Source organism: Oncorhynchus keta, chromosome 14 (genome assembly GCF_023373465.1).
Source record: "Oncorhynchus keta strain PuntledgeMale-10-30-2019 chromosome 14, Oket_V2, whole genome shotgun sequence".
Lineage (NCBI taxonomy): Eukaryota > Metazoa > Chordata > Actinopteri > Salmoniformes > Salmonidae > Oncorhynchus > Oncorhynchus keta.
Genome location: NC_068434.1, coordinates 13,149,898 through 13,168,402, shown reverse-complemented (window position 1 = coordinate 13,168,402; position 18,505 = coordinate 13,149,898). Strand labels below are relative to the sequence as shown.

At 45.1% G+C, this 18,505-nt stretch overlaps 1 protein-coding gene across 2 annotated transcripts in view; it reads left to right on the top strand.

The window, feature by feature from the left end:
- LOC118392864 (serine-rich coiled-coil domain-containing protein 1-like) overlaps positions 1-18,505 on the top strand; it is a 113,312-nt gene that overhangs the window by 69,333 nt on the left and 25,474 nt on the right. Inside the window, exon 10 of one of the 2 annotated variants that reach the window (XM_035784841.2) lies at positions 13,202-13,239. The exons of the other annotated variant lie outside the window; for it this stretch is intronic. Coding sequence (XP_035640734.2) covers positions 13,202-13,204 — 3 coding nt within the window. The 3' untranslated portion in view covers positions 13,205-13,239. The remainder of the gene's footprint in view (positions 1-13,201; positions 13,240-18,505) is intronic. 2 annotated transcript variants of the gene reach the window in all.

The window sequence follows — 18,505 nt, the reverse complement described above, 5'->3', positions numbered from 1 at the left end:
ATCTGTATCCCATCTTTATGTTACTGGCTCTGTCCTCCTTCTCCCAGGCCACATATCAGTGCATGCTAAGGTGATTGAATGAGTTCTCGCCTGTGTCCAGAGCACAGCTCTTAACCATAACTCTTCTCGGGCTCCTGACACTGAGTCTAGCAAGGGGGGAAGGGATGAGGAGCAGACGCACCATTAAGCCTGATGTAATGCCAGGGGAGTGTGGGGCGGGCCCTGGAGGTGTGGTCTGGGCGGAGGCAGGGTTATTAGGGCCCTGAACAGAAGAGGGTTTTTACAGTGGTTTTACGGTGACCATCAATTTTTACTGGCAGAGGTCCCTTCATCTGCCTGCTGTACAGCTGCAGCAGCTCCCCCCACCTCCCAGACGCAGCCAGGGTCTTGTAAACACAGGAGGCCGGTAAGTGAGGCAGGTGCAACCCAGGGGGAGACGTAAAGGCATGCAGTCAGGGCTTTGGCACTGATCCATACTCGATCAGAGGAAGGTTATGTGAAGGAAGACAGATGTTTCTTCCTGACCTTGTGAACTGACCAGGAGACCATCGTGTACAGGACTAACTCCTGGTCCTACGTCAACACGACTAACTCCTGGTCCTACGTCAACAGGACTAACTCTTGGTCCTACGTCAACAGGACTAACTCCTGGTCCTACGTCAACAGGACTAACTCCTGGTCCTACGTCAACAGGACTAACTCCTGGTCCTACGTCAACAGGACTAACTCCTGGTCCTACGTCAACAGGACTAACTCCCGGTCCTACGTCAACAGGACTAACTCCTGGTCCTACGTCAACAGGACTAACTCCTGGTCCTACGTCAACAGGACTAACTCCTGGTCCTACGTCAACAGGACTAACTCCTGGTCCTACGTCAACAGGACTAACTCCTGGTCCTACGTCAACAGGACTAACTCCTGGTCCTACGTCAACAGGACTAACTCCTGGTCCTATGTCAACAGGACTAACTCCTGGTCCTATGTCAACAGGACTAACTCCTGGTCCTACGTCAACAGGACTAACTCCTGGTCCTACGTCAACAGGACTAACTCCTGGTCCTACGTCAACAGGACTAACTCCTGGTCCTGTTGTGTCCTGTCCTGTGTTGTCGTGTTTCCTGCATTGTGGACTACTGGAGAATGATCCCTGCACCGTACTGCACTGTAGACCAGCTAGGCCCTGGCACTGTAGACCAGCTTGGCCCTGGCACTGTAGACCAGCTAGGCCCTGGCATCTCCCAGTTAAGGTACTGCTAGACCTTCACCCACCCAACCTTCTTCTCAGTCTGACCCTCGACCCCCAATCATTCCACCCCCATAAGCCTTGTTTTCCTGTCAGCCTTCTTCCTCCCACCTCATAGTCCTGTGTCGGCTGAGCGGAGGTCACTGCCTCATGCCCTGGCTGACCTCTCCAGTCTGTGATCCAGGTGCAGTACGGTCTAACCCAGCCACATACCTCCTCTCTGCTAGTTTGGTTTCATTAGGATTTCATCACTGGTTTCATTAGGATTTCTACTGTGTAGTATGAATCAATCACTTTCCCTTTGGTTCATATTGTGGTCCTGTTGCATGATGGGTATACCCAGGTTTCAGTTCTATGACTGTGGTTTGTTAACAAACAGTCCCCTTCCACCCACTAACAGAGCTGTTGCTTTAGCACGGAGAAGGGTGTGTGTGTTGGTGTAATATATGTGTGTGTGTGTGTTGGTACCAGGTGGACTTGCCTTCTACCTACAGGGCGGTATAGCAGGGAGGGCGGTATAGCAGGGAGGGCGGTATAGCAGGGAGGGCGGTGTAGCAGGGAGGGCGGTATAGCAGGGAGGGCGGTATAGCAGGGAGGGCGGTATAGCAGGGAGGGCGGTATAGCAGGGACGGCGGTGTAGCAGTTAGGGCGGTATAGCAGGGAGGGCGGTATAGCAGGGAGGGCGGTGTAGCAGTTAGGGCGGTATAGCAGGGAGGGCGGTATAGCAGGGAGGGCGGTATAGCAGGGACGGCGGTATAGCAGGGAGGGCGGTATAGCAGGGAGGGCGGTATAGCAGGGAGGGCGGTATAGCAGGGAGGGCGGTATAGCAGGGAGGGCGGTGTAGCAGGGAGGGCGGTATTACAGGGAGGGCGGTATAGCAGTTAGGGCGGTATAGCAGGGAGGGCGGTATAGCATTTAGGCGGTATAGCAGTTAGGGCGGTATAGCAGGGAGGGCGGTATAGCAGTTAGGGCGGTATAGCAGTTAGGGCGGTATAGCAGGGAGGGCGGTATAGCAGGGAGGGCGGTATAGCAGTTAGGGCGGTATAGCAGGGAGGGCGGTATAGCAGTTAGGGCGGTATAGCAGTTAGGGCGGTATAGCAGTTAGGGCGGTATAGCAGGGAGGGCGGTATAGCAGGGAGGGCGGTATAGCAGTTAGGGCGGTATAGCAGGGAGGGCGGTATAGCAGTTAGGGCGGTATAGCAGTTAGGGCGGTATAGCAGTTAGGGCGGTATAGCAGGGAGGGCGGTATAGCAGGGAGGGCGGTATAGCAGTTAGGGCGGTATAGCAGGGACGGCGGTATAGCAGTTAGGGCGGTATAGCAGGGAGGGTGGTATAGCAGGGAGGGCGGTATAGCAGGGAGGCGGTATAGCAGTTAGGGCGGTATAGCAGTTAGGGCGGTATAGCAGTTAGGGCGGTATAGCAGGGAGGGCGGTATAGCAGTTAGGGCGGTATAGCAGGGAGGGCGGTATAGCAGGGAGGGCGGTATAGCAGTTAGGGCGGTATAGCAGGGAGGGCGGTATAGCAGTTAGGGCGGTATAGCAGGGAGGGCGGTATAGCAGGGAGGGCGGTATAGCAGGGAGGGCGGTATAGCAGGGAGGGCGGTATAGCAGGGAGGGCGGTATAGCAGGGAGGGCGGTATAGCAGGGAGGGCAGTATAGCAGTTAGGGCGGTATAGCAGGGAGGGCGGTATAGCAGGGATGAAAGCTCCTGAGTAGTGTACAAAGGTGGAGCTGCTTGCAGCAGGGGGTTTGTGTGTTTCGGTCGGGGGTGTGTGTGTTTCTGTGTCTGTCGGAAGTGTGTGTGTTTCTGTGTCTGTCGGGGGTGTGTGTGTTTCTGTGTTTGTCGGGGGGTGTGTGTGTGTTTCTGTGTTTGTCGGGGATGTGTGTGTTTCTGTGTCTGTCGGGGGTGTGTGTTTTTGTGTCTGTCGGGGTTGTTTGTGTTTCTGTGTCTGTCGGGGGTGTGTGTGTTTCTGTGTGTGTCGGGGGTGTGTTTCTGTGTCTGTCGGGGTTGTGTGTGTTTCTGTGTCTGTCGGGGGTGTGTGTGTTTCTGTGTCTGTCGGGGGTGTGTGTGTTTCTGTGTCTATCGGGGGTGTTTGTTTCTGTGTCTGTCGGGGTGTGTGTATTTCTGTGTCTGTCGGGGGTGTGTGTATTTCTGTGTCTGTCGGGGTGTGTGTGTTTCTGAGTCTGTCGGGGGTGTGTGTGTTTCTGTGTCTGTCGGGGGTGTGTGTGTTTCTGTGTCTGTCGGGGGTGTGTGTATTTCTGTGTCTGTCGGGGGTGTGTGTATTTCTGTGTCTGTCGGGGGTGTGTGTGTTTCTGTGTCTGTCGGGGGTGTGTGTATTTCTGTGTCTGTCGGGGGTGTGTGTTTTTCTGTATCTGTCGGGGGTGTGTGTATTTCTGTGTCTGTCGGGGGTGTGTGTGTTTCTGTGTCTGTCGGGGGTGTGTGTATTTCTGTGTCTGTCGGGGGTGTGTGTGTTTCTGTGTCTGTCGGGGGTGTGTGTATTTCTGTGTCTGTCGGGGTGTGTGTGTTTCTGTGTCTGTCGGGGGTGTGTGTGTTTCTGTGTCTGTCGGTGGGGTGTGTGTGTTTCTGTGTCTGTCGGGGGTGTGTGTGTTTCTGTGTCTGTCGGGGGTGTGTGTATTTCTGTGTCTGTCGGGGGTGTGTGTGTTTCTGTATCTGTCGGGGGTGTGTGTGTTTCTGTATCTATCATCCCTTTGATCCTTTTTGGGTTTCCCACCGAGGTTCGTCTTGTTGCCTGGTTCAGACATGCAACCATACACAGACGAGTATAGTGATACAAACAACCTGTGAAATACTGCCGGACTGTGGAGTCCGACCACTTCTGAAGGTTGGGGTTGGTAAATGATTTCATCATCTGAGAACATTGCTTGTCATATTCTCTAGGTTGTATTATGTGTATACCAACTCGCATCACAAAGTCACTAGTTTCAAAGCCAGGAGGAAGGTGCATGTTCCTTTCTTCTTTGGGGATCTGTGCTGTTTAAGTTTGTCTGGCTGCTGTGCGTGATGCCCGTGATCGTTTGTGCGTGCGTGCGCTTGTGTTGTGTTTAGTGGAGAGTGTGTCTGCCGATAATTTAAGAGTTGCTCTCTGCTGAATCATTATACAGGATTAAATTGAGATAAGTGCGCTGGCTCCTGGCCAGGCGAGCGTGGGCCAATCTGAACAACTACCATGTTCACAATAATGAGATGTCGTCCCAGAGGAGAAGGGCTACACGCCTCCTAGCACCTCTCTGCTCTGCTGCTAGCCACTTCCTGTAGTGCCCTTCCAGCCCCCCTCCCCCTCCTTTATTTGTCACATGCGCCGAATACAACAGACTTCACAGTGAAATGCTTATTTACAAACCCTTAACTAACAATGCAGTTTGAAGAAAATAGAGTTAGGAAAATATTTACTAAATAAACAAAACAAAATAATGTAACACAATAAAATAACAATAATGGGGCTATATACAGGGGGTACCGAGTCAATGTGCAGGGGGGACAGGTTAGTTGAGGTCATTTGTACATGTAAGTAGGAGTGGAGTGACTTCGGGGTAGAAGCTTTTAAGGAGCGTTTTGGACTGAGATTTGGCTCTCCGGTATGGTTTGCAACTGCACATGGGGACAAAGATCATACTTTTTGGAGAATTGTCCGATGGCCGGATGAAACAAAAATAGAACTGTTTGGCCAAAATGACCATCGATATGTTTCGAAGGAAAAGGGGGAGGCTTGCAAGCTGAAGAACACCATCCCAACTGTGCAGCACGGGGGTGGCAGCATCATGTTGTGGGGGTGCTTTGCTGCAGGAGGGACTGGTGCACTTCACAAAATAGATGGCATCATGAGGGTGGAAATTATGTGGATATATTGAAGCAACATCTCAAGACATCAGTCAGGAAGTTAAAGCTTGGTTTCAAATGGGTCTTCCAAAGTTGTGGAAAAATGGCTTAAGGACAACCAAACCAAGGTATTGGAGTGGCATTCACAAAGCCCTGACCTCAATCCTATAGAACATTTGTGGGCAGAACTGAAAAGGCGTGTGCGAGCGAGGCCTCCAAACCTGACAGTTCCACCAGCTCTGTCAGGAGGAATGTGCCAAAATTCACCAAACTTATTGTGGGACGCTTGTGGAAGGCTACCCGAAACATTTGACCCAAGTTAAACAATTTAAAGGCAATGTTACCAAATACTAATTAAGTGTATGTAAACTTCTGACCCACTGGGAATGTGATGAAAGAAATCAAATCTGAAATAAATAATTATCTCAGCTAATATTCTGACATTTCACATCCTAACTGACCTAAGACAGGGACCTTTTACTAGGATTAAATGTCAGGAATTGTGAAAAACTGAGTTTAAATGTATTTGGCTAAGGTGTATGTAAACTTCCGACTTCAACTTTATATATGCGTAGTCACATGCATATTACCTCAATTACCTCAACTAACCTGTGCCCCCACACATTGACTTTGTAAATACCTCTTGAAACTACCCCTCCCAGATCCGGGAGAATTGTCATCAACTACACTAATTAGCATAACGCATCGGACAAAAAAATCTTAATAGAAAATATTAATATTCATGAAATCACAAGTGAAATATAGTGAAACAGAGCTTAGCCTTTTGTTAATCACCCTGTCATCTCAGATTTTGAAATTATGCTTTAGAGCCAAAGCAAGACAAGCATTTGTGTAAGTTTATCGATAGCCTAGCATAGCATTATGTCCAGCTAGCAGCAGGAAGCTTGGTCACGAAAATCAGAAAAGCAATCAAATTAAATTGTTTACCTTTGATGAGCTTCGGATGCTTTCACTCACGAGACTCCCAGTTAGACAGCAGATGTTCCTTTTGTTCCATAAAGATTGTTTTTATAGCCGAAATACCTCCGTTTCTTGTCCACGTTTTGTTGAGAAATCCACCGGAAATTGCGATCATGACAACGCCGGAAAAACCCCTCCAAATTAGATCCATAATATCGACAGAAACATGGCAAACGTTTTTTATAATCAATCCTCAAGTTGTTTTTCAAATATCTATTCGATAATATATCAACCGGGACAATTGGCTTTTCAGTCGGAGCGAGAGAAACAATGCCCGCCTTTGTCTATTACGCACAAATCACTCTGAGAGCCACCACCTGACCACTGACGCAATGTTGTCGTTCACGCTCATTTTTCAAATTAAAAGCCTGAAGCTATGTCTAGTGGCTGTAGACACATTAGGGAAGCCATAGAAAAAGGAATCTGGTTTATATCCCTTTCAATGGGCAATGTGGATGCAGAGGAACACAGGGGTTTCAAAATAAGAGTCACTTCCTGATTGTTTTTTTCTCAGGCTTTCGCCTGCAATATAGGTTCTGTTACACTCAGACAATATTTTTACAGTTTTGGAAACTTGAGTGTTTTCTATCCTAAGCTGTCAATTATATGCATATTCTAGCATCTAGTCCTGAGAAATAGCCTGTTTACTTTGGGAACGTTATTTTTCCAAAAATGAAAATAGTGCTCCCTAGCCTTAAGAGGTTTTTAACACTTATTTTTATCAAATAAATGTTTGGTTAAGGGCTTGTAAGTAAGCATTTCACTGTAAGTTCTGCACCTGTTCTATTCGGCGCATGTGACAAACAAGATTCGATTTTGATTTGATTTAATTGGAGGCCTATGTAACCCAATTACCAACAGATTGGAAGCCTGTGTGACCCAATTACCAACAGATTGGAGGCCTGTGTGACCCAATTACCAACAGATTGGAGGCCCGTGTAACCCAATTACCAACAGATTGGAGGCCTGTGTGACCCAATTACCAACAGATTGGAGGCCTGTGTGACCAATTACCAACAGATTGGAGGCCCGTGTAACCCAATTACCAACAGACTGGAGGCCCGTGTGACCCAATTACCAACAGATTGGAGGCCTGTGTGACCCAATTACCAACAGATTGGAGGCCCGTGTAACCCAATTACCAACAGATTGGAGGCCCGTGTGACCCAATTACCAACAGATTGGAGGCCTGTGTGACCCAATTACCAACAGATTGGAGGCCCGTGTGACCCAATTACCAACAGATTGGAGGCCTGTGTAACCAACAAGTGTCATTGTTGCAGCTTTCTATTAGTCATGCCTTTGCACCAGTGAGCAGGGTGAACTTGGTGTCCGTGATAAGTTTGTCAAGGTAACGAACGATGGTCTGAAGTGCTGACAGAAGGCGTGGTGCCCGGTGGGCCGGTGGGTGACTGTCAGCAGAAGGTGAGGCGTGCTCCAGCAGTCCCCCTTCTCCCCCGCGGGCAGGGGGAACAGAACGGGGAGGCAGCACCTCGCTGGGGACAGATGGCCCGACAGACAGGAACAGCTAGGCACAATGAACAAGTTAATAAATAATAATCTCAACAATGACACTGACTACAGGAGGAGGAAGAGGATGGGACAGGAGAGGACAGGCAGCCTAGTTACTGTACACACAGGAAGAGAGATACTGGAGGAGGATGAAGAGGAGGAGGAATAGGACAGGGAGGCCAGATACTGTTCACACAGGCAGGGATATACTGGAGGAGGAAGAGGAGGATGGGACAGGACATGCAGGCAGCCTAGATACTGTAGACACAGGCAGAGAGATACTGGAGGAGAGGGGGAGGAGGGGGAGGACGGACTGGACAAGCAGCCTAAATGCACACGGGCAGGCCAGGGAGATGCTGGAGGTGGGAGAAGAGACAGGCAGGCAACCTAAATGGAGGAGGATAAAATAGTTAATTTTCCAGGATACTCCCACTTTGAGCTAATAGTCCGTTTGCTTATATGCACTGTATCATTGTTATATTATGGTGCCATGACACTGACCGGCAGGCAGAGCACATGGTCCTCGATGGGCTGTTTGCTGTGAAATGGAGATGTCGAGTGATTCTGGAACTATTGTTCCAGAACTGGCCTATCGAGAGCATCCTGACCGGTTGCATCACCGCCTGGTATGGCAACTGCTCGGCATCCGACCGTAAGGCACTACAGAGGGTAGTGTGTACGGCCCAGTACATCACTGGGGTCAAGATTCCTGCCATCCAGGAACCATCCAGGAAGGCCCCAAAAATCCTTCTGACTGTTCTCTCTGCTAGCTCAACAGCTTCTACCCCCAAGGTAAGAGCATGGCGCTACTCACTGTTTATTATCGCCAGGGAAGTGGGTTCAATTATCTATGCATAGTCCTTTACCCCTACCTACATGACCACCCATACGTAGAATGTATGCACACATGACTGTAAGTCGCTACTTGTTTATAAAATAGCGTACTGTACCCTGCAAATGGCATATATTATTATTATATTATCCAGGAACTACACACTAGGTGTTATTGTTACTGCTACTCACTGTTTATTATCTATACATAGGTGTCAGATGAAGGCCCCAAAAATCTATGCATAGTCACTTTACCCCTACCTACATGTACTAACCAGTACCCTGCACATTGACTTGTTATTGTTACTGCTACTCACTGTTTATTATCTATGGTCAAGGACTCCAGTCACCCAAGTCATAGACTGTTTATTATCTATACATAGTCACTTTACCCCTACCTACATGCTACCGGACCAAAAGGCTCCTTAACAGCTTCTACCCCCAAGCCGTAAGGCTGATGGCTTATTTGTTTTTACATTGCTGCTACTCACTGTTTATTATCTATGCATAGTCACTTTACCCCTACCTACATGTACTAACCAGTACCCTGCACATTGACTTGTTATTGTTACTGCTACTCACTGTTTATTATCTATGCATAGTCACTTTACCCCTACCTACATGTACTAACCAGTACCCTGCACATTGACTTGTTATTGTTACTGCTACTCACTGTTTATTATCTATACATAGTCACTTTACCCCTACCTACATGTACTAACCAGTACCCTGCACATTGACTTGTTATTGTTACTGCTACTCACTGTTTATTATCTATGCATAGTCACTTTTCCCCTACCTACATGTACTAACCAGTACCCTGCACATTGACTTGTTATTGTTACTGCTACTCACTGTTTATTATCTATGCATAGTCACTTTACCCCTACCTACATGTACTAACCAGTACCCTGCACATTGACTTGTTATTGTTACTGCTACTCACTGTTTATTATCTATGCATAGTCACTTTACCCCTACCTACATGTACTAACCAGTACCCTGCACATTGACTTGTTACCGGTATCCCCTGTATATAGCCATGTTCTTGTTATTTTATTTTTTACTTTAGTTGATTTGGTAAATATTTTCTTAACTTCTTGACGCTACCCATCCCGTTAGCTGGATCATTTTCGTCAGCAACCGCTGAATAGCATAGCGCAACAGTCAAATAATATTACAAAAAAATATTCATATTGATGAAATAAATAATAATATGCAATATTGTAAAACGCCTTTTGTTAATCCACCTGTCGTCTTAGATTTTGAAATTATGCTTTACAGCGAAAGCAATCCAAGCGTTTGTGTAAGTTTATCAATAGCATAGCATAACATTATGCACACTAAGCATTAAGTAGCTAGGTCACGAAAATCAGAAAAGCAATCAAATTAATCGTTTACCTTTGATCTTCGGATGTTTTCACTCACGAGACTCCCAGTTACACAACAAATGTTCCTTTTGTTCCATTAAGATTATTTTTATACCCAAAATACCTCCGTTTGTTTGTCGCGTTATGTTCAGAAATCCACAGGAAAGAGCGGTCACGAGAACGCAGACGTGTATTCCAAATAATATCCATCCATGTACACAGAAACATGTCAAACGTTTTTTATAATCAATCCTCAGGATGTTTTTAAAATATATATTCGATAATACACTGCTCAAAAAAATAAAGGGAACACTTAAACAACACAATGTAACTCCAAGTCAATCACACTTCTGTGAAATCAAACTGTCCACTTAGGAAGCAACACTGATTGACAATATACTTCACATGCTGTTGTGCAAATGGAATAGACAACAGGTGGAAATTATAGGCAATTCGCAAGACACCCCCAATAAAGGAGTGGTTCTGCAGGTGGTGACCACAGACCACTTCTCAGTTCCTATGCTTCCTGGCTGATGTTTTGGTCACTTTTGAATGCTGGCTGTGCTTTCACTCTAGTGGTAGCATGAGACGGAGTCTACAACCCACACAAGTGGCTCAGTTAGTGCAGCTCATCCAGGATGGAACATCAATGCGAGCTGTGGCAAGGTTTGCTGTGTCTGTCAGCGTAGTGTCCAGAGCATGGAGGCGCTACCAGGAGACAGGCCAGTACATCAGGAGATGTGGAGGAGGCCGTAGGAGGGCAACAACCCAGCAGCAGGACCGCTACCTCCGCCTTTGTGCAAAGAGGAGCAGGAGGAGCACTGCCAGAGCCCTGCAAAATGACCTCCAGCAGGCCATAAATGTGCATGTGTCTGCTCAAACGGTCAGAAACAGACTCCATGAGTGTGGTATGAGGGCCCGACGTCCACAGGTGGGGGTTGTGTTTACAGCCCAACACCGTGCATGACGTTTGGAATTTGCCAGAGAACACCAAGATTGGTAAATTCGCCACTGGGGCCCTGTGCTCTTCACAGATGGTTCACACTGAGCACATGTGACAGACGTGACAGTGTCTGGATACACCGTGGAGAACATTCTGCTGCCTACAACATCCTCCAGCATGACCGGTTTGGAGGTGGGTAAGTCATGGTGTGGGGTGGCATTTCTTTGGGGGGCCGCACAGCCCTCCATGTGCTCGCCAGAGGTAGCCTGACTGCCATTAGGTACCGAGATGAGATCCTCAGACCCCTTGTGAGACCATATGCTGGTGCGGTTGGCCCTGGGTTCCTCCTAATGCAAGACAATGCCAGACCTCATGTGGCTGGAGTGTGTCAGCAGTTCCTGCAAGAGGATGGCATTGATGCTATGGATTGGCCCCGCCCGTTTCCCAGACCTGAATCCAATTGAGCACATCTGGGACATCATGTCTCGCTCAATCCACCAACGCCACGTTGTACCACAGACTGTCCAGGAGTTGGCGGATGCTTTAGTCCAGGTCTGGGAGGAGATCCCTCAGGAGACCATCCGCCACCTCATCAGGAGCATGCCCAGGCGTTGTAGGGAGGTCATACAGGCACGTGGAGGCCACAAACACTACTGAGCCTCATTTTGACTTGTTTTAAGGACATTACATCAAAGTTGGATCAGGCTGTAGTGTGGTTTTCCACTTTAATTTTGAGTATGACTCCAAATACAGACCTCAATGGGTTGATAAATTTGATTTCCATTGATCATTTTTGTGTGATTTTGTTGTCAGCACATTCAACTATGTAAAGAAAAAAGTATTTAATAAGAATATTTCATTCATTCAGATCTAGGATATGTTATTTTAGTGTTCCCGTTTTTTTTGTTGAGCAGTGTATATCAAACGGATGTGTAGGTTTTTCAATAACACCGGGAGAAACAATGGCCGCTTTACTCTGTAGCGCAAAACTCACTCTGAGAGCCCTCACCTATCCACTTACGCAATGTGATCTTTCACGCTAATTTTTCAAAATAAAAGCCTGAAACTATGTCTAAAAACTGTTGACACCTTAGGGAAGCCATAGAAAAAGGAATCTGGTTGATATCCCTTTAAATGGAGGATAGGCTTGCATAGGAACACAGTTTTCAAAATAAGAGGCACTTCCTGATTGGACTTTCCTCAGGTTTTTGCGAACAATATCAGTTCTGTTATACTCACAGACAATATTTTTACAGTTTTGGAAACTTTAGTGTTTTCTATCCTAATATGACAGTTATATGCATATTCTAGTTTCTGGGGCTGAGAAATAGGCAGTTTTTGCCAAAAACGACAATACTGCCCCCTACATGCAAAAGGTTAAGTCTTTCTTGAACTGCATTGTTGGTTAAGGGCTTGTAAGTAAGCATTTCATGGTAAGGTCTGTATTGTATTTGGCTCATGTGACAGATAACGTTTGATTTGGTTTCATTGCTGTTCTTATCAGTAGGATGTTCTTCCATCTGCCCCCACTGACTCACTGCAAATGGTGATTGGTGCAAATATTAATTGACTGTATGAGCGGGTTAATATAATTACTATCATACCACTGGATGTCAGTAGGGATGACAGGGCGCTAAATGATTCATAGTCTGTCTCTCTCTCACCCCCTCAGCCTTTTGTTAAAGGTTAAGCCAGATTACCATTTTAACAGAGTTGTCTACTCTCAAGTTCCCTTGTTACTTGTCTATTCTATTCTACTTCGCTGCCTTCTGTTGTCTGGCACCAGTGACGTTTCATCCTTCCCCAGAACACACTGTTATTGTATCCTCTTTGTATCCTTTTGTTCTCTTCTCTAACTGTCACTCCACCATCACTCATCATTACTCATTGATTCTATGTCCCTTCTCTGTTCTCATCTTCTTTCTTACATCCCTATTCCTGTGTCCCTCTTTCTCTGCCCCCCTCTCCTCCATGTTCATCCCCCCTTTTTCCATCTCCTTGTCTCCTTTTTAGATTCCCCTTATTGCTCGCTTTTCTTTTGCTCCCATCATATTCGTTCTATTGATCCCATTCTTCTCTGTCCTCCGATGTCTCCTTCTCTGGCTTCACTACCCTGTGTTGCACGTAGTCCCGTTAGAATGCTAATTCCAACCATGGTTAACTTCTCTTCGTTCTCCACATTTCTGATGTATGCCATCTGTCCCTTTATGTCCTCTCTTCCAATAAGCATCCAAATGTCCAGTCCTTTTTCTTTAACAAGTTCCCCCGAGAACAATATTGTCAGAATTAGGGGACTTTATGGTGTTTAAATTTATTTGTGACAATTCACAGATTATTGCTCATGTAGGAAGGGATGTTTGAGCTATCCACAATATAATTTAATTCATGTAAACAATTCATGTTGTATGTATTCATCGTGTTTGTCTCTAACATACTCATCTCTCCATATTGTTGTTTTCCCATATCCACTCCTTGGCTTCGCAGTGACCAGCATCATGTGATGTGGCTGAGGCACCATGCAGGTAGGAGATCTCTCTGTGTGATGCAGCCAGTCTGCCTGTCTGTCTGCCTGTCTGTCTGCCTGTCTGTAATCAAGGCAGGGTGGCACTCCCATCCCTCCCTCTAATCACCAAACACAGAAAACATCCTAATAATGTCATCCTAAATGAATAAATCCCAATGTCCCAATACCATGAAGGTGTTCAAAACAATCACATTGGATTTGCTTGCATCTCCACCATCACATTAAACGACTGTCCATGTAGGTGTGCTGTCTTTTCATTTTGATCGCTGTCTCTTGGTGAGCAGTCTCCCATGGTTCCATCCTATGGCAGATTAGAATGGATTTTCATACAGTAAAGGTCAGAGTATGACATGTCTATAGAGTCCAATAAAACCAAACATTTACAATGACCAAAAGCAGAGAGAATGCCAAGAGTGTGCAAAGCCGTCATCAAGGCAAAGGGTGGCTACTTTTAAGAATCTCAAATATAAAATATATTTGGATTTGTTTAACACTTTTTTGATTACTACATGATTCCATATGTGTTATATCATAGTTTAGATGTCTTCACTATTATTCTACAATGTAGAAAATAGTACAAATAAAGAAAAACCCTAGAATGAGCAGGTGTGTCCAAACTTTTGACTGGTACTGTAAGTATTCAGACCCTTTAGTCAGTAGTTCGCTGAATACTTTCCAAATGCACTGTGAATTTCGTTAGTGTCCCCTTTAGCTAACACCGTAACGTTGGCTAATCTTCCTGGGGTCCAACACCAATTAATAAGACATTACAAACTATTTTAAGTGAAGACTTTTACAAACATTTAACAAGCAGACCATACAGACAGGTATTTTAATTGACAGGAAACACATTTAACATTAAATTGATGCTTTCTATTTCCCTTCCAGTCATATGGTCTATCGCATTAGATGTTCTTATATTTTTTTCTAGAAGGTGGATTTACTTTTTGCCTGAGAAATATGGATTAGGTAAAGAGTTCCATTCAGCTATGGCTCTATGTAAAACTATTGATTTATGTAGAATTTGTCCTTTGCTTGGGTTGTCTTTATATGCCCTTAATTTACTATCGGAAGACTGGAAAATAATTTGTTTTCAACATGAAGCCATGAGAGATTCTGATGCATTTGGATAATATTCATATAGATAGAGCAATGAAGAGATGATCTGGCAGCCCTGTTTAGAGCAATGAAGAGATGATCTGGCAGCCCTGTTTAGTGCAATGAAGAGATGATCTGGCAGCCCTGTTTAGAGCAATGAAGAGATGATCTGGCAGCCCTGTTTAGAGCAATGAAGAGATGATCTGACAGCCCTGTTTAGAGCAATGAAGAGATGATCTGGCAGCCCTGTTTAGAGCAATGATCTGGCAGCCCTGTTTAGAGCAATGAAGAGATGATCTGGCAGCCCTGTTTAGAGCAATGAAGAGATGATCTGGCAGCCCTGTTTAGAGCAATGAAGAGATGATCTGGCAGCCCTGTTTAGAGCAATGAAGAGATGATCTGGCAGCCCTGTTTAGAGCAATGAAGAGATGATCTGGCAGCCCTGTTTAGAGCAATGAAGAGATGATCTGGCAGCCCTGTTTAGTGCAATGAAGAGATGATCTGGCAGCCCTGTTTAGTGCAATGAAGAGATGATCTGGCAGCCCTGTTTAGAGCAATGAAGAGATGATCTGGCAGCCCTGTTAGAGCAATGAAGAGATGATCTGGCAGCCCTGTTTAGAGCAATGAAGAGATGATCTGGCAGCCCTGTTTAGAGCAATGAAGAGATGATCTGGCAGCCCTGTTTAGAGCAATGAAGAGATGATCTGGCAGCCCTGTTTAGAGCAATGAAGAGATGATCTGGCAGCCCTGTTTAGAGCAATGAAGAGATGATCTGGCAGCCCTGTTTAGAGCAATGAAGAGATGATCTGGCAGCCCTGTTTAGAGCAATGAAGAGATGATCTGGCAGCCCTGTTTAGAGCAATGAAGAGATGATCTGGCAGCCCTGTTTAGTGCAATGAAGAGATGATCTGGCAGCCCTGTTTAGAGCAATGAAGAGATGATCTGGCAGCCCTGTTTAGTGCAATGAAGAGATGATCTGGCAGCCCTGTTTAGAGCAATGAAGAGATGATCTGGCAGCCCTGTTTAGAGAAATGAAGAGATGATCTGGCAGCCCTGTTTTGAGCCATTTGGAGCTTTTTCATATCTTTCTTTGCTGTAGATGACTGGATAGTGTGATAGGACCAGGGATTTAATCACCTGATTCAGAGTGCAAGACGTTACATACTCTGAACATTTTCTTGTAACAGAAATTCCCTTTTCTTTCTTCACTCGCTCTACATGCGTTCTATTCATTGACAAATTCAATTGGGGATCATCAGCAAGTATATATCTTGAAACAAATACAATACATTTAGCTTTAGAAATGTTCAACACCAATTTGTTCATATCAACCCACTCGGACACCATTCTTAGTTTACTACTCAATACATCTGTTAGCTCATTACATTCTGATGCTGCGCTATACATTGTAGAGTCATCATCATACATTGCCAGTCTTGCTTTGTTCATTACAGAAGGTCATTAGTAAAGATTGAGTAGAGAAGTGGGCCTAGGCAGCTTCCTTGAGAAACACCACAGTGAATATATTTACTGATCAAATAAAACTTTAGTTGTCACGTGCGCCGAATACAACAGGTGTAAACCTTACAGCGAAATGCTTACTTACAGGCTCTAACCAATGGTGCGAAAAAAGGGGGGGAAAGTGTGTGTGTAGGTAAGTAAAGAAATAAAACAAAAGTAAAAAGGCATTTGAAAAAAAGTACTTAGTCAGCCACCAATTGTGCAAGTTCTCCCACTTAAAAAGATGAGAGAGGCCTGTAATTGTCATCATAAATACACGTCAACTATGACAGACAAAATGAGGAAAAACATCCAGAAAATGACATTGTAGGATTTTTAATGAATTTATTTTCAAATTATGGTGGAAAATAAGTATTTGGTCAATAACAAAATTTACTCAATACTTTGTTATATACCCTTTGTTGGTAATGACAGAGGTCAAACGTTTTTTGTAAGTCTTCACAAGGTTTTCACACACTGTTGCAGATCTCCTCTGGAGCAGTGATGTTTTGGGGCTGTTGCTGGGCAACACGGACTTTCAACTCCCTCCAAAGATTTTCTATGGGGTTGAGATCTGGAGACTGGCTAGGCCACTCCAGGACCTTGAAATGCCACTCCTTCGTTGCCCAGGTGGTGTGTTTGGGATCATTGTCATGCTGAAAGACCCAGCCACGTTTCATCTTCAATGCCCTTGCTGATGGAAGGAGGTTTTCACTCAAAATCTCACGATACATGGCCCCATTCATTCTTTCCTTTACACGGATCAGTCGTCCTGGTCCCTTTGCAGAAAAATAGCCCCAAAGCATGATGTTTCCACCCCCAAGCTTCACAGTAGGTATGGTGTTCTTTGGATGCAACTCAGCATTCTTTGTCCTCCAAACACGACGAGTTGAGTTTTTACCAAAAAGTTATATTTTGGTTTCATCTGACCATATGACATTCTCCCAATCTTCTTCTGGATCATCCAAATGCTCTCTAGCAAACTTCAGACGGGCCTGGACATGTACTGGCTTAAGCAGGGGGACATGTCTGGCACTGCAGGATTTGAGTCCCTAGTGGCGTAGTGTGTTACTGATGGTAGGCTTTGTTACTTTGGTCCCAACTCTCTGCAGGTCTTTCACTAGGTCCCTCCGTGTGGTTCTGGGATTTTTGCTCACCGTTCTTGTGACCCCACTGGGTGAGATCTTGCGTGGAGTCCCAGATCGAGGGAGATTATCAGTGGTCTTGTATGTCTTCCATTTCCTAATAATTGCTCCCACAGTTGATTTCTTCAAACCAAGCTGCTTACCTATTGCAGATTCAGTCTTCCCAGCCTGGTGCAGGTCTACAATGTTGTTTCTGGTGTCCTTTGACAGCTCTTTGGTCTTGGCCATAGTGGAGTTTGGAGTGTGACTGTTTGAGGTTGTGGACATGTGTCTTTTATACTGATAACAAGTTCAAACAGGTGCCATTAATACGGGTAACGAGTGGAGGACAGAGGCGCCTCTTAAAGAAGAAGTTACAGGTCTGTGAGAGCCAGAAATCTTGCTTGTTTGTAGTTGACCAAATACTTATTTTCCACCATAATTTGAAAATAAATTCATAAAAAATCCTACAATGTGATTTCTGGATTTTTTCCCCCCTCATTTTGTCTGTCATAGTTGAAGTGTACCTATGATGAAAATGACAGGTTTCAGCTTTTTTTGGTCCTCCAATAATTGGTATTGGTCGCTGAAATATCATTACCGGTCGACCTCTATATTGGAGTGGCCATCACAAAGCCCTGACCTCAATCCTATAGAACATTTGTGGGCAGAACTGAAAAGGCGCATGTGAGCAAGGAGTCCTACAATCCTGACTCAGTTACACCAGCTCTGTCAGGAGGAATGGGCCAAAATTCACCCAACTTATTGTGGGAAGCTTGTGGAAGGCTACCCGAAACGTTTGAACCAAGTTAAACAATTTAGAGGCAATGCTACCGAATACTAATTGAGTGTATGCAAACTTCTGACCCACTGGGAATGTGATGAAATAAATCAAATCTGAAATAAATCAGTCTCTACTAAAATAAAGTGGTTTTCCTAACTGACCCAAGACAGGGAATTTTTACTAGGATTAAATGTCAGGAATTGTGAATAACTGAGTTTAAATGTATTTGGCTAAGGTGTATGTAAACTTCCGACTTCAGCTGTATATGACATGGAGCCATAGGTTGGAATCATAGCATTCCTCAACTTGTCCACTTTGCCTGTAAAATATTAATTAAAGTAGTTTGCAATGTCCTGTGGTTTTGTAATAAATATTCCCTCTGATTTAACAAAAGAGGCGTACATATTCAAATTCCTTCCCATAATAGCTTTCAACGTTCTCCACTTTTCCCATCACCCTTCACTTCATTAATGTTGTGCTGATAGAATCCCTTCTTCTTTCATTTGTTTAGCTTGGTCACAAGATTTCTTCATTCACAATAACTTTTCTTATCAAACAGAGTGCCAGATTTATCTGCTGAGTTTTTTTTTTGGCATCATAACATTGAATCATGAAATTTCTCAGCTCATCATCAATCCATGGGGCACCGTTTGACCTGACAGTGCATTTTCTTAAAGGGGCGTGCTTATCAGCTACACTCAAATCATTTCTTAAAGGGGCGTGCTTATCAGCTACACCCATAAATCATTTCTTAAAGG